We start from the raw sequence: 13,691 nt of genomic DNA on the forward strand, positions 1-13,691 counted from the left end.
AGTGATTGATCATAATAGAAAATTGTAAGAAATTTGATAATTATTATTTTTGTAGAACATTTTAATTTCTACTGGTACTTTCTAGTGATTTAGTTGTGAAATATCTATCTCCTCCCATTGTAAATTAATGTGGGTGTCTTCTTTTTTCCATGAAATCTTTTGTATAAATCCTTCAATTGTCAGTTTTATAAATCTCATCAAAGAATTAAAAAGATTTAATCCTATCATAAACAGAGAACATTTCTGTGCTAATTTATCACAGATAATGATGACAAAAGATAGAGCATGGAATAATTATCTGACTAATCACTTAACATGAAACATGCTAATTTTAAAAATAAAGTTTGGTTTATTTTCAAAAAAACAAAAGACAAGACACTGTGCTGAGAATGTTAATTATCAATTAATTAAGTTGCTTTTATTTTGAATACTACAGAACTCATTTGTTCATTTGAGTTGGTCTTTATGTGACATTAAATATACCTGTACTACAATGTATACATGTATATTAGTTAAATTACATGTAAACTATATTTATCATACAGGTATCTATTCCTGCACAAAATTTGTTGCTACACCTGAGGGGTATATGAGCCAAAGGATACTAAAGTGATCAATCCATTTGGTTTTTTACAAACTAAACATAATTCAACATCCTGAAGATAAAGGGTACAACCCAAGTCATTATTCTCCATATTCTGCCACTTAACTCAGTTTCACTGGTCCACTGTATTACTAGTTAGCATGTGAAGTAAAAAGCTGTTGGTTCAAATCTCTAGTGTCTTCCTTGTAATTGTTTCATATTGTTTGGAAAATTAGGTTATTTTTGTTCTGGGCATCTGATTCCACCTTGCTGTGGATTGGTAACACAGAAGTGCAAGATGATGGTGGGGGTGAGGGAGGGGGGTCTATGGGGGTAAGGATTGGATTGTAACTTGTAAATTTAAACCATGACCAACCTAAACTTTAATTAAATTTCTAGGTGGGTCATGGTATTGGCTCCATCCACTTAACACCACAAAAACCAGAGATAACCACCATAGCATCCTACATTTCTAATATGTAATTTGCAATGCGTGTTAAACAACTGTTATGAGAAGCAGTCATAACCAGTGACATGTTGCGAGGAATTAAGTCTTTTACTGTCCATTTGTGGTCAGTTCTCTGGTCATTCAGTCTACCACCTCCTACACTGGGACCACTTAGAACTAGGTACATAGGCTATAATAGATATCACCACCTCATGTTGTATGAAGCTTTTGTTTCCCCACATTTGTATGGGGGAAATGCATAAATCTCTATGTCTGTGCCTATATATACTGAAGGTGATTGAAACTATACTGAAGGTTTTCATTAAATAAAGGTGTAATCTTATATTTCCAATAAAACCCAAATGTTCTCTGTTATAAAATCTCAGTCCAATTAGCAATATTATCATTAATTGAATTAAAGACTGATTGTACACTAGTCCAGTGTTGGTTGACATTTATTCAGACCCTACACACAAACCTGACGATGGTGATATTTTATCAGGTGTCTGTCGTGAGTGGGCCAGTAGATAAACTCGGATAATGTTCTACAAGTCAGCTCGACCATGACATTGCAAAGAGAAATAGAATCTAATGTTAATGTCAGGCAAAAAATCAATCAATAATATCCTTGTCATGGAACGCATGTTCCATGATTTGATTGCATATTGTTTCTCAATCAGTCAATGCAACCCCTTCCCCTTCCCAGTCCCGGGCCCCCCATCCCCTGCAAAAATACTCCTGATTACAGTACTTATACAGACGCAGATTCAGGATTTTGTTAGATGGGGCCTGTTATAGTTAAATACTTAAAGTCCATTGATTATAAAATCAGTAAATGAATTCTGCTCAAAATTCAATTCTTATTGTATTAAATTAAATTCATTGGTAAAGATTCTTCACTCTGAGTCCTGGTAAAAACAATTTCCATCACAATTGCTTTCTTTATTCAATTTTTATCTAACTAGTTTGTATTTATTTTCCCTTCTGAATACTTTGTCCTAAGTCATCTTTGCTTTCAATGAAAGGGAATAAAATACTAGATCAAGGCCACAAAGTTCTGTGATTTTTTTTTCTTTCATCCTGAAACTGTGTGAAGTTAAGTCACTTGTTGTGGAAATTAAGTTTGTGTAAATGTTGGATCACAAAATTTTGTAAGAATTAAATGTCATCTGATTAGGAACATCTGAAAGGAAAATTATGACCTTAATGTATCTTTGTGGAGTAACATCTCAGTAAGAAAATAAGGTGTCAGATTCGTATTAAAATCACCACCATCTGGGGTTTTGCGTTTCATAAAAACGTTTTATTTATTGCATGTTTAACAGAATTGTTTTCTTTTTGTAATATGAAGAATGTAGCAGAATTTTAAATGGACTACAAATGACATTTTTAATTAAAAGTACTTTTCTGTTGAATTTGAACTAAGCTTGCTTTACTTAATTAGAACATTAACAAGGAGAGAAGTTAATTAGGTAGAAGTAATTTGTAAAATTTAACACCAGATCATCTTCAGATAGTGTTTATAAGATGGATAGTTGCTCTGTATATCGACTGTAAAATAATGGTTAGACAATAAAAGTAACACGTCTCATATTTAAAAACATTTTGATTGATGATATTGGCTTTGTATTATGATTTACAAGGTATTTTCATGCTCTTTACTATTTTTAGTTAGAAATCAGACACAATTAAGACCCACCATTTATGGGAAATCATCAATTTATCCTCACTTGTAAGATAGAATGAAAGTTTGTGACAATTTATTTTTATTTGTTTAAACTGGAGGTTGGCATGCAGATGATTGTAACACAGTGTATCTGTAGGGTCTTCAGCTATTTGTATTTGCAGGTTTTTTTCTAGGATCTTCATTAAAATCAGTTTTTAAGGTTCTCTAAAAAATATGTCTGATTCTGTAGGATTGGTAAATGGGACACAGTTTTCTCAAATTCTGGTCATTGCTTTAATTATATAACCTTAAATACTAATTAAAAAAATGCTTAAGAATGAAATTTTTCATTGCAGATCGTCTCTTGTAATTATGTGAAAATAAAGTTCTCCTAAATAAAGAGTAATTTACAGTATTGTCTTGGCAGGATTTTATGGAATCTGTCTTTTTGGGATCTCTATAAACTGTCTGTCTTAATAAATCTTTCTTATAATAGGATTATTACAAACTTTGTTAACATCTTTATGGAATCTGTCCCTAAAGAATACTTATGAATCTTGTCTCATGAGGATCTTATAACTTTTTTGGTGGGATCTTTGTGGACATTTGGTCTATTTACAATCTGTATAAATTCTGTCTTATTGGGATCTTTATAAATTCTACTGTGGTTCCCTGATGAGTATATATTTACTACTGTTTTATAGTGACCAGGTGTTATGTAGTTACCTGAACTAACAAGTGAAGTGGGGACGAGGCTAATACCTGATGTAGAACTGAGCTTTAAATTGACAATAAACCTGTCTGTCACTCTCTCTGGTCTCTTTGGTCTGTGTCCAGACGTCAAAAGCAATCGGCTTCTGCTCGGAGCAGACGGATCGACACGAGATGTCAGTCATGTGACATTGTACCAACAGTGCTAAGGATCCTGGAACCACGGGACTCTAAAAATAAACTCCCTGCTTATTGTACGTTAAGAAAATAAAATACTTATATATGCAAGAATGTCAGTGTGAGACAGAAATACTAAAGGATCAAAGAAATCGTTGAAAACCTTGATAGAATACTCTGTATCCTACAAGTGAATCTGATGTATTATTATATATGCATGGTGTTACAAAGAAATTCTTTTATTCTCATATTTTACGGTAATTGTTAATAATAAGGCAACAGAAGTATATATTCTGGTAATAAAGTGCTGTATCAATCAAAAGATGATATCAAAATCAAGTGACAACTCAACATGCACTTATATATTCTGTATTCTGTGGCGGAAATATGTTGTTGCTGGTGTGTATTAAGTTGAATTGTTCGCTTCTGAGTTATGTGGAATATTTCAAACCAGTTTATAATTTTACAATGAATAGCTTTGTCGTAATGGGGTTACTTTGGACCAAGGAAGTATTTACATTGCTGCATCACTTCTCTTCAAGCTTTGTACAGGGTTACACTTCACAATGCAGTTAATAAAATAAAATTACAGTTGAAAGTTAAATATTTGTTTATTTCCTATCTTCATAGCACTGTGTCCAGGGAACTTATCTTTCAATTATAAGAGGAAGACGTACATAATATCTAGACTAATTAAATTTGTATATTTTGTTCATTTCCTACTAAAAAAAATTCTATGTCTGCTAATACAGTGTTGAAAATGTACTGCATTTGTACATACCATATATTGGGAATTTATTTGGGGATTTCATAATTTTTTATTGGCATTGTTTTTGTTAATGCTAGAAATGAAATTAATGTTGCTAATACATGTAATTTATGCCCTGTTCACACGGAGAGTTTAATTCGCAGTAAATTAATGCGAAGTAAAATGATGCGAATTAAACTAATGCGAATTAATTTGCGTTCACACGACAGCTTATGTGAAGTAAACTAATGCGAATTATAATTTTATTTCTACGACAAGGCTATTCAGTGAGGCTATTATGACGTCATTTACAAATCACGTCATATTGCGCTGAGCGGATACACATTTGACATAATGTCATAGTGTCTGTACACATTTTAGTGATTAACATGATTTTCCTTTGTTTTCCACTCAAAAATAGCACAAGTACCTATATTTGACCATCGACATGTGACCTGTGACTTAATTCTGCCCTTACGCATGCGTCAAAATTTAATTCGAATTAGCTTCGCTTAGCGTTCACACGGAGCTAATGCGAAGTAATTTAATGCGCAGTAAACTAATTCGAATTAAACTAATTCGCATTAAATTCTCCGTGTGAACGCGGATCAAATTTAATTCACAGTAACTTATGTTTAATTCGAATTAAACTCTCCGTGTGAACAGGGCATAAATCACAAACTTGATACCCTCTCTGAACAAAGTTTTGGGGATGGGATAAATAGAAATGACCATTTTTGTCTGTCAGTCTGTTTGTATGTCCATCTTGCTCTGTGTCTGGCTTTTATTTTGACATATTGAAACATAAGAGTCTCTTAATTGGTACAAAGGTAAACTATGCTCAATTTAATCCAAGAGTTTTAGTGATCTTCAACAGGGTGGCACTGGAGCAAAATAAAGATTAAGGTCACACAAAGTTCTGTACTAGGCTATAACTTTGTTATAATAAAATTAAACAATAATGGTTCAATGTTTTTGATAATAAGATACATGCATATTAAATACCTTTGCACAAGGACAAGGATTCAAAAGAGTAAAGTTCTGTTTCAATCAAATTTTAAAAGTTTTATTCTTGTTATAACATTGCAATGCAGGCTATTCAGAAGCTTATAAATAACACAAATGCTTTTTTGATGATTGTGTCCAGACTGTTTCGGTATCATTTGGATTGGTCATTAAACTTTTTATAAGAAATCTAATTTGGTTTTGAATTAGAATGTGTCAAGGTATAAATAAGCATTATTCCTTAAGTACATAAACTCTTGTTCAAAGCTTGTTTTGATCACTGGTCATTGCGAATAGAAGGTAACAGCTTGGGGGAGCTCATAAGTTCTGATTTTTACTTTCAGGTAGGTGACAGTGAGTCTGCAAATCATTATGAGAATGGAATACAGCAGGTCATTGTTCCACAACCAGATGACGATCAGGAGATCCCAAAACGAGTCCCAAAGCAGTCACAGCATCGACAGGAAGTGAGAGAACAGGTTGTGAAGGAGATGGAGGTAGATGAGGAAGCCGGGGATATTCCCTGGGAGGAGTTTGATGAGAAAAAATACATCGACAAAAAACGCTGCAGCGCAGGTCAGGACTGCTACAACAGAAACAAGTTCAACCAGCTAGCCAGCGACAACACCAAGAGTAACCGACATGTACCGGACACAAGGAATGCTATGTAAGTAACTGACATGTACCAGACACAAGGAATGCTATGTAAGTAACTGACAGGTACCAGACACAAGGAATGCTTTGTAAGTAACTGACATGTACCAGACACAAGGAATGCTATGTAAGTAACTGACAGGTACCAGACACAAGGAATGCTATGTAAGTAACTGACATGTACCCTGACACAAGGAATGCTTTGTAAGTAACTGACATGTATCCTGACACAAGGAATGCTTTGTAAGTAACTGACATGTACCAGACACAAGGAATGCTTTGTAAGTAACTGACATGTACCCTGACACAAGGAATGCTCTGTAAGTAACTGGCATGTACCAGACACAAGGAATTCTCTGTAAGTAACTGACATGTACCAGACACGAGGAATGCTTTGTAAGTAACTAACATGTACCAGACACAAGGAATGCTATGTAAGTAACTGACATGTACCCTGACACAAGGAATGCTTTGTAAGTAACTGACATGTACCCTGACACAAGGAATGCTTTGAAAGTAACTGACATGTACCAGACACAAGGAATGCTATGTTAGTAACTGACATGTACCCGACACAAGGAATGCTATGTAAGTATTAACCAAGATTAACTGCCATAGACACTAGGAAGAGACATGACATGGCCAGACACAAAGAATGTTCTTTTATTTTGAAATTGTTTAGTAAAATAATGGTCATGTACAAGACAACAAGCATTAATTCAAAAAGTTACCAATGTACTCTGGAAACAAGGAACATGAACCTACAAGAAATAAGCGATGTTTCATCATGGTCATATACAAGAAACAAAAGCTCTGTAAATATTGAACCATAATGTTACTTACTTGAACATGGCGTAAGTCATTTAAGTATTGAATCTGAAGAAAACAACTTTTACAAGACAGAGTGACCTGTATGTATTGAAGCTTTCAGTTACCAATGAGTTCTTATTTAATTTATCAACAGGTATATGTTACCATGTGCTCTTTCAAGATCATTGCAAAAAATATGAATACACATAAATGTGACAAATTCTAAGACAAATAGTTCCATAATTCATGACTGTGTTACTTAGTCTGTAGTGTGTGCTAGATTTTATTTAAAAGAAGTATACATAACTTTATTTTCATGCAAAAGAAGCTATAACTCAAAATATGATAGATAACAAAATTTTATCAAAAGGAAGGAATCAGCAAGAGGCATGAGTGATTTAGGATAATGTAAATGTGATTTGCAGAAAAAGTGTCAGAGTCTTCTAGTTTGCATGACTTGTGTGATTATTTTAATTGCAATCAGATCATTTTAATGGTGATTAATGAGCTATGTATTGGTCATTCATCATACATCATATAAATAAAAACTGTATTTTTTATTTTTACAGTGTAAATTTCTTCTGTAATTAAGTCACAGACATTATACTAGTAATTGTGTATTCAGTTTTAAATTTGGTTATGAAGATACAGCATTCATAATTAACTTTTCAGGTAATTGACATATACGACATCACAAATGGTGCATTCATGTTTTGATTTACTAACACCCAGGCATTATGAATGATGTATCATATTATTGTGTTGTGGTTAAAAATACTTGTAATGTGTTAATTTCTTCTTAAAAAGAGAAGTTATTTGTCATAATTTGAGGTAGTTTTAATATTAAGGTGTCTGCATCGTGTGATCTCGTGACACAAGAGATAATTACGCTGAAGCTGATTACGGCTGTGATTGATTCTCTCCCATTTATAAACATGTGACAGATCCATGCACTAGTCTTCTAATTAGGCTCCATAAAATTCTACTTACCTTTACTATCTGAGTAAGAAGTTCAAAAGAAATATCAGAGCAGAAAATAAAAACAAAATATAGATATACAGTTGAACTTCGGTATCTTGAACACGGATATCTCGAATACCATGGATATGTTGGAGTGATTTGGAAGTCCCAAGCAATATCTTTAAGTATTTTACCCCCAATATCTCAAACCCTCGGATATCTCGAAGTTTATTCTCGGTCCCATTGAGTTTGAGAAAATGAGGTTTGACTGTACATTTATCCCCCCCCCCAAAAAAAAATGGGGAGGAGTAGATTGTTTAATTAAGCAGGTTTATATAAAACAGGCTGTTTGAAAATGTATGTAATACCATGTGCTGTTGAAGTTTTAGTGACACATCTTGGCATTGACAAAGTTTTCATCATAATAGATTAATTCATGTTTATATATAGATCAAACATCTGATATTGACCACCCAATATTGATTTATGTATAGATCAACATCTGACATTGACCACCCAGTATTGACTCCATCTCATCTTCAAGTGTATTTCCATGTCACAAATATTTTATTTATAATAAATTAAATGAATTATGCATTGGGAGGAATAATTTGTATTTAGAACTAACATCATCCTGTGCATATCAATGAGGATTTGACTTAATTAAGTCATGTGCATTTGTTATAGTAAGGTCATATTTTGCATTAATTTACTTCCCTTAAGTTCTTATTCCTATTTATGGTAATGAATCTGGCTTAAATGGAGGGCAAAATTGATAAAAAGAAGATTAATGAAGCCTTGAAGTTACATGTATCTGTTCTTATGAGGATCCTGCATATAAAAAAAGTATGAAGCTCAATCACAGTTTAGTCAAAACTTTTTGTTGATAGGATTTTTAAAATATCTCTTCTTCAAAGGAGCATCTTCGCAAGCCATGGGTTTTTGGTCTGCTTCTCTCCCCGGTCCCCAATGAACAATGATGATTCCACAGTAATTGCACCCCGTTATTAGCAGGCCTATTAAGCGGACCGAAAACCCTTGGCTTGCGAAGATGTCAAAGGAGAAATAATTCAAGTTCCTATATATAACTATATCAAGCATTTCATATAAGAGAAGAGTTTTTTCCCCCCCAAGATTACTTAATGTTTTAAAGAAACGCCTTCTCTCCAAGAAATAATCATGATAATAAATAATAGAAAGAATAGAATAAAAAGTAAAAATTCATGTGCTCATCAACCTTGCTTCACTTTTTGATCATATTGATGAATATGTTGAATTTTTTCGTGTGATATATGTTTTATCTCTTGTTGTATGTTGACAGGTGTAGAGAAGAGAGGCACAGCTCTGACCTTGACCCCACCAGTGTCATCATTACATTCCATAATGAGGCCAGGTCAACTTTACTACGCACCATTGTCAGGTATAGCAGTGACAACACAATTTATAATGCTAAAGATCTTTTTAATTTAACATATGGTAAATTAGTATGTGTATGTATATAACATAACCTTATATTTATTGTATAATTACCAGTATTACAATTAAGTGAAAATTAGCTCACCTTGAAATAATGAAATAGAGAAGGGGCAACAAGTGCAAAAGAATACTATATCTATACTTAGATTTTAGTTGTGATAGCTTGTGTATATATACTCATTGCTAATTTGATCAGTGGTTCTATTTTATTTTTTTTCAGTGTATTTTCTAGAAGTCCAAAACATTTGATAAGGGAGATAATCCTGGTGGATGATTTCAGTGACGATGGTAATTAATTGTTATTTAGATTGAATTTACTAAACATGCTAAAATGATGCAGACTAAGGAATTTGTCCACAAACAGCATTTTATTTCTGTTATTATTTTCATCATTAAGTAACTGTTAAATGTATAGTACAAACACATGCAGATATAATGATTTTATGGATACAGCAAAGTTTTTAAAATCCCCTGGCAAAATTCTGAACAATTCCTTGTTGAATTTTATGGTTATAATCAAGTCTGGTATAGCAAATTAATGGATATAGCAAACTGATTTTGTGTCCCTAAGAGGTTAAAAATAACAAAATTACATCATTTATAAAAAATTTTCAAAGATCATAATTTTTAAAATATTGAATGGGTATAATTTTATATTTGAGATTCAATTTGTACAAAAACTTTAGTAATCCAAGGTAAATTTTGTGTATAATACTTTCCAAAATATATTTGGTAGTCATACTTGAAGGAAAATATTTGTATTGTGAATTTACTTTAAATACTTTAATGAATTTGTTATACAGATAAAGCAAACTACCAATACAGCAAATTTGCAGGTCCCCAGGACTTAGCTATAACCTAGTTTTACTGTAGTCAGGTTTCAGTGAACATCCAGTTTTTAATAAAGTTTACCATTTTAGCCTCTGATGGGGAGGAACTAGCCAAAATAAAGAAAGTGAAGATCCTCCGAAATAACAAGAGAGAGGGTCTAATGAGATCCCGAGTCAAGGGGGCGGATGTGGCTAAGGCCCCCATTCTGACCTTCTTAGACAGCCACTGTGAGTGTAACGTTGGGTGGTTAGAACCCCTGCTGGACAGAATAAAAGAAGTAAGTGTTATATAAGAGCACTACTAGAAATAATAAAACCATTTTATAAGTGATGATTCTGTTTTGATATTTATCTGAATTCCGCTAATTTGAATCCAAAAATCTGATATTTACGAGTGTTTTTCGATATTTCGGTACTTTCTGTTTTTGCAGTTATCCTTTTCAGTTTTTGTCAAGGTAAAAAATTCTGCTATGTTTAGTCAGCTGTCTTTTCATCCAGTCTGCATCATCCAGACGTTTGCTTTTATCTTCAAGTAAGGTAAACTCAAATGTAGTGATGATTCAGACTTCTTTACAGTGGCATGGCAATTCAATAAGCCAGGTCTGGATGTAAGAGGCATTGAACAAAATGTCACACCTCATTTTTTAAATCGTTTTTGGGGCTTGCTTAAGCCCATTTGTTGTCACCTCCTAGATCCCCAACCTATTTCAGATATTTTTGCCCATTCACAGAATCATCACTGTTATACCCCAATATATACTTCAAAACACTGGTAAATACAATAGAATGAGTCTAATTAATGATTTTTAGATAGAAACATTGGATGTAGCACTTAAAATAATGGAGCAATGAATATAATTTTACGAGCTTGCTCAAATTGATATTTGTGTAAAACTAGGTCACAAAAGCCAGTACAGAAACAATTTGGAATTGTATTGTAACTGTGTTGAAATCCAGTAACGTGTAATAATTTCGAAATAAAAGCAAGTATAAAATGAGTGCTTCATTAGGAATTGAGGAATTTTTACAGGTAAATCGTAGCATTTCGAATTCATTTAGACTGTATTCAAATAACTTCTGAACATTTCAGGACAGAACTCGAGTTGTGAGTCCCATCATAGATGTGATAAACATGGACAACTTTGAGTACATTGGAGCCTCAGCTGATCTCAAAGGGGGTTAGTACAAACTACAATGTACATGTACTGCAAACGTATCTTTTTCCACAGTGTTGTAATTCTGTGGAATCACAATGTTTCCATGGGTAGAAAATTACACTGATTCTTGGATTACCATTGTATATCTTAAATGCACTGTGACAATTTTGGTGGAATTAGTTTTCACCAAATTTTTTTTTACCAAAAGTTTACATAGCTTAAATTAATCCCAAGCAGAAGAAAAGTACTTTTACAGTAATATAAGGGGTTAGTATGACAAATCACAATACAATATGAGGGGATATTATTACAATTTACCATACAATACAATTGGCCTTGGTTAATATTACAATTTACAATACATTGTGAGGGGTCAGTATTGCAAATCACATAAAAATGTAAGGGATTAGTACTGTGAATCACTTTTTATTAGTGAGAACTTTATTTTCACATAATTACACTAGTCTGTCTGCAAGCCAAAATTTTATTCTCGCGTAAATTTGTAATGTAAAGGATTACATTTTGCAATAACCACAGCTTGCAAAAATTTTGTCTTGTTATTTTACAGATGTCTATCTTGCATAAATAAGGTTGCAAAAATAAAGTGATCAACAGTATTAAATATCACAATAGAATATGGGGTTTAGTATTACTAATTGCGATACATTTTAGGGGTTAATATTATACTTTTATATTACTAAAAAATTTACTTTAACTGGCATAGTAAAATAGAATTTAGCTTATCAATATGTTTTATTGTTATACCTTTAAAAAATTGTTCCTATATAAATCAATACTTAAATATTTCTAACATTTCGAATGTTTTTAAAACTGAGCGGTCATAAAAAAATCAATGTTTGACCGCGGATTAAGATATTGGACCTACTTACGTCACACTGTGGGTTGGAGCAGCTAAATCTTATTTGCATTTGTTGATGTTCGACAGTGACAGAATAGATCAAGTTTAAAATCAGTTTACATCACAGAACCCAGCACAAGATACATGCATGTCAAAAAAATTAAAAGAAAAGTTATAGCAAAACTTTATTGACTGTGTTCTTGGGCAAAATGCATTTTGTCAACCCTCAAACCACTATTTGCTTTCGGCCTACCGGCAAACAGTTTGGTTCTTAGGTCCAACAAAAAGCATGTTGCCCTCGAACCCAGTCAATAAATGTACATGTATAACGTTTTGCACATTTTTTTTAACAAAGTCTAACTTTTGAAAATTTATTGATATATATAATTATTGAGTTTCCATGTTGTAGGATTTGATTGGAACCTGGTTTTTAAGTGGGATTACATGACTCCAGAGGAAAGAAACAAACGAGCAGGAAATCCAATTCAACCAATCAGGTATGTTTGTTAATTCAACCAATCAGGTATGTGTGTCAATTCAACCAATCAGGTATGTGTGTCAATTCAACCAATCAGGTATGTGTGTCAATTTAACCAATCTGGTGATGTGTCAGTTCAAGGTTGTGTATATAATTGTGTCGTATTCCGTATGAATTTGATAATGTACTGTTATCTGAAATTTTTATTTCCCATACATGTGATTCTTCCGGCGGGAGACAAAATCTCCCGATATTTCACCCCCTTTCCCCCCCTCTCGATTAATTTTTAAATCTTCCGTGTTTTAAAATTCTTAAAATTAAGTATTATTTGCAATATTTTTTTGATCGTGTTTCATTTAATTGCTCAGAATGAAAAGAAATTGAGATAACAACGCCAGTGCAATAAATTTTCACAGCGGTAGGCTTCGTAGGAATCAACATGAGGTCGTATAATTATGTTGTAAAAATTAGTGATATATCAACTTGATAAAAGACCATTGATGTTTATTACTGAATGCAAAACATTTTAATTAGTTGCTAAGATACCCAGTTGCCATCTTCTAATGCTGCTTTGGTCATTAAAAGATAGTTATAATGTAGGTCACACTCTAGTTAAAAATAGATCACACTACAGGGTGTTGCTAAAATATACCTGACTCTAATTTGTTTATTTTTTTAGAGGGTACTTTTTTTCATCTGTACATATTCTATTTAAAAACAAATTACTGACATAGAATTTGTTACATAAAACCTAGCTATGTTTTACTTCACTTACTAGTTGATATATCAATACTAAATCAAAAATAAAATTTTATCCAATGTTTTAATGATGCTGTTATATAATTCTTAACTTACTAGGAAATGAGTTGATTGAAATCATTTTGAATACTCAATTTCACTTCATTTGAATAAAAACTTTATCATATTTTTCTTAAAACTAGACAACAACTTTATAAAATAAAATTTGTAAAGTAATAAACTGGGAGAAGGTATTTTTTCCTGAATTTTGGGGGTTGGATGGTCTTTTGCGATTTGAAAAAATGTCGATAAAAAATCTCCAGCTTTGAGACCCAAACTCCAGCTGAAAATTTTCAAATCTCCAGTGGTGATTTTTCAGTTCTGTCACATG

The 13,691-nt window shown here is 32.7% G+C and overlaps 2 protein-coding genes across 5 annotated transcripts in view; one reads left to right on the top strand and one right to left on the bottom strand.

Annotated features, from left to right (window-relative positions):
• The window catches only part of LOC133177163 (E3 ubiquitin-protein ligase TRIM71-like), a 93,982-nt gene that overhangs the window by 45,879 nt on the left and 34,412 nt on the right, over positions 1-13,691 (bottom strand). The window lies entirely within an intron of this gene.
• LOC133177111 (polypeptide N-acetylgalactosaminyltransferase-like) overlaps positions 1-13,691 on the top strand; it is a 45,816-nt gene that overhangs the window by 13,885 nt on the left and 18,240 nt on the right. For 2 of the 4 annotated variants that reach the window (XM_061312209.1, XM_061312234.1), the window contains exons 2-7: positions 5,683-6,005; positions 9,084-9,182; positions 9,459-9,526; positions 10,159-10,346; positions 11,159-11,246; positions 12,494-12,581. In XM_061312209.1, the coding sequence (XP_061168193.1) occupies positions 5,683-6,005; positions 9,084-9,182; positions 9,459-9,526; positions 10,159-10,346; positions 11,159-11,246; positions 12,494-12,581 (854 nt within the window). Of the gene's footprint in view, positions 1-5,682; positions 6,006-6,058; positions 6,082-6,134; positions 6,158-9,083; positions 9,183-9,458; positions 9,527-10,158; positions 10,347-11,158; positions 11,247-12,493; positions 12,582-13,691 lie in introns of all 4 variants that reach the window. The other 2 variants (XM_061312225.1, XM_061312218.1) reach the window with 2 other exon arrangements.

The sequence above is a fragment of the Saccostrea echinata genome, unplaced genomic scaffold (assembly GCF_033153115.1).
Source record: "Saccostrea echinata isolate AGI-Se365-2 ecotype Australia unplaced genomic scaffold, CSIRO_AGI_Sech_v1 ptg000002l, whole genome shotgun sequence".
Taxonomy (NCBI): domain Eukaryota; kingdom Metazoa; phylum Mollusca; class Bivalvia; order Ostreida; family Ostreidae; genus Saccostrea; species Saccostrea echinata.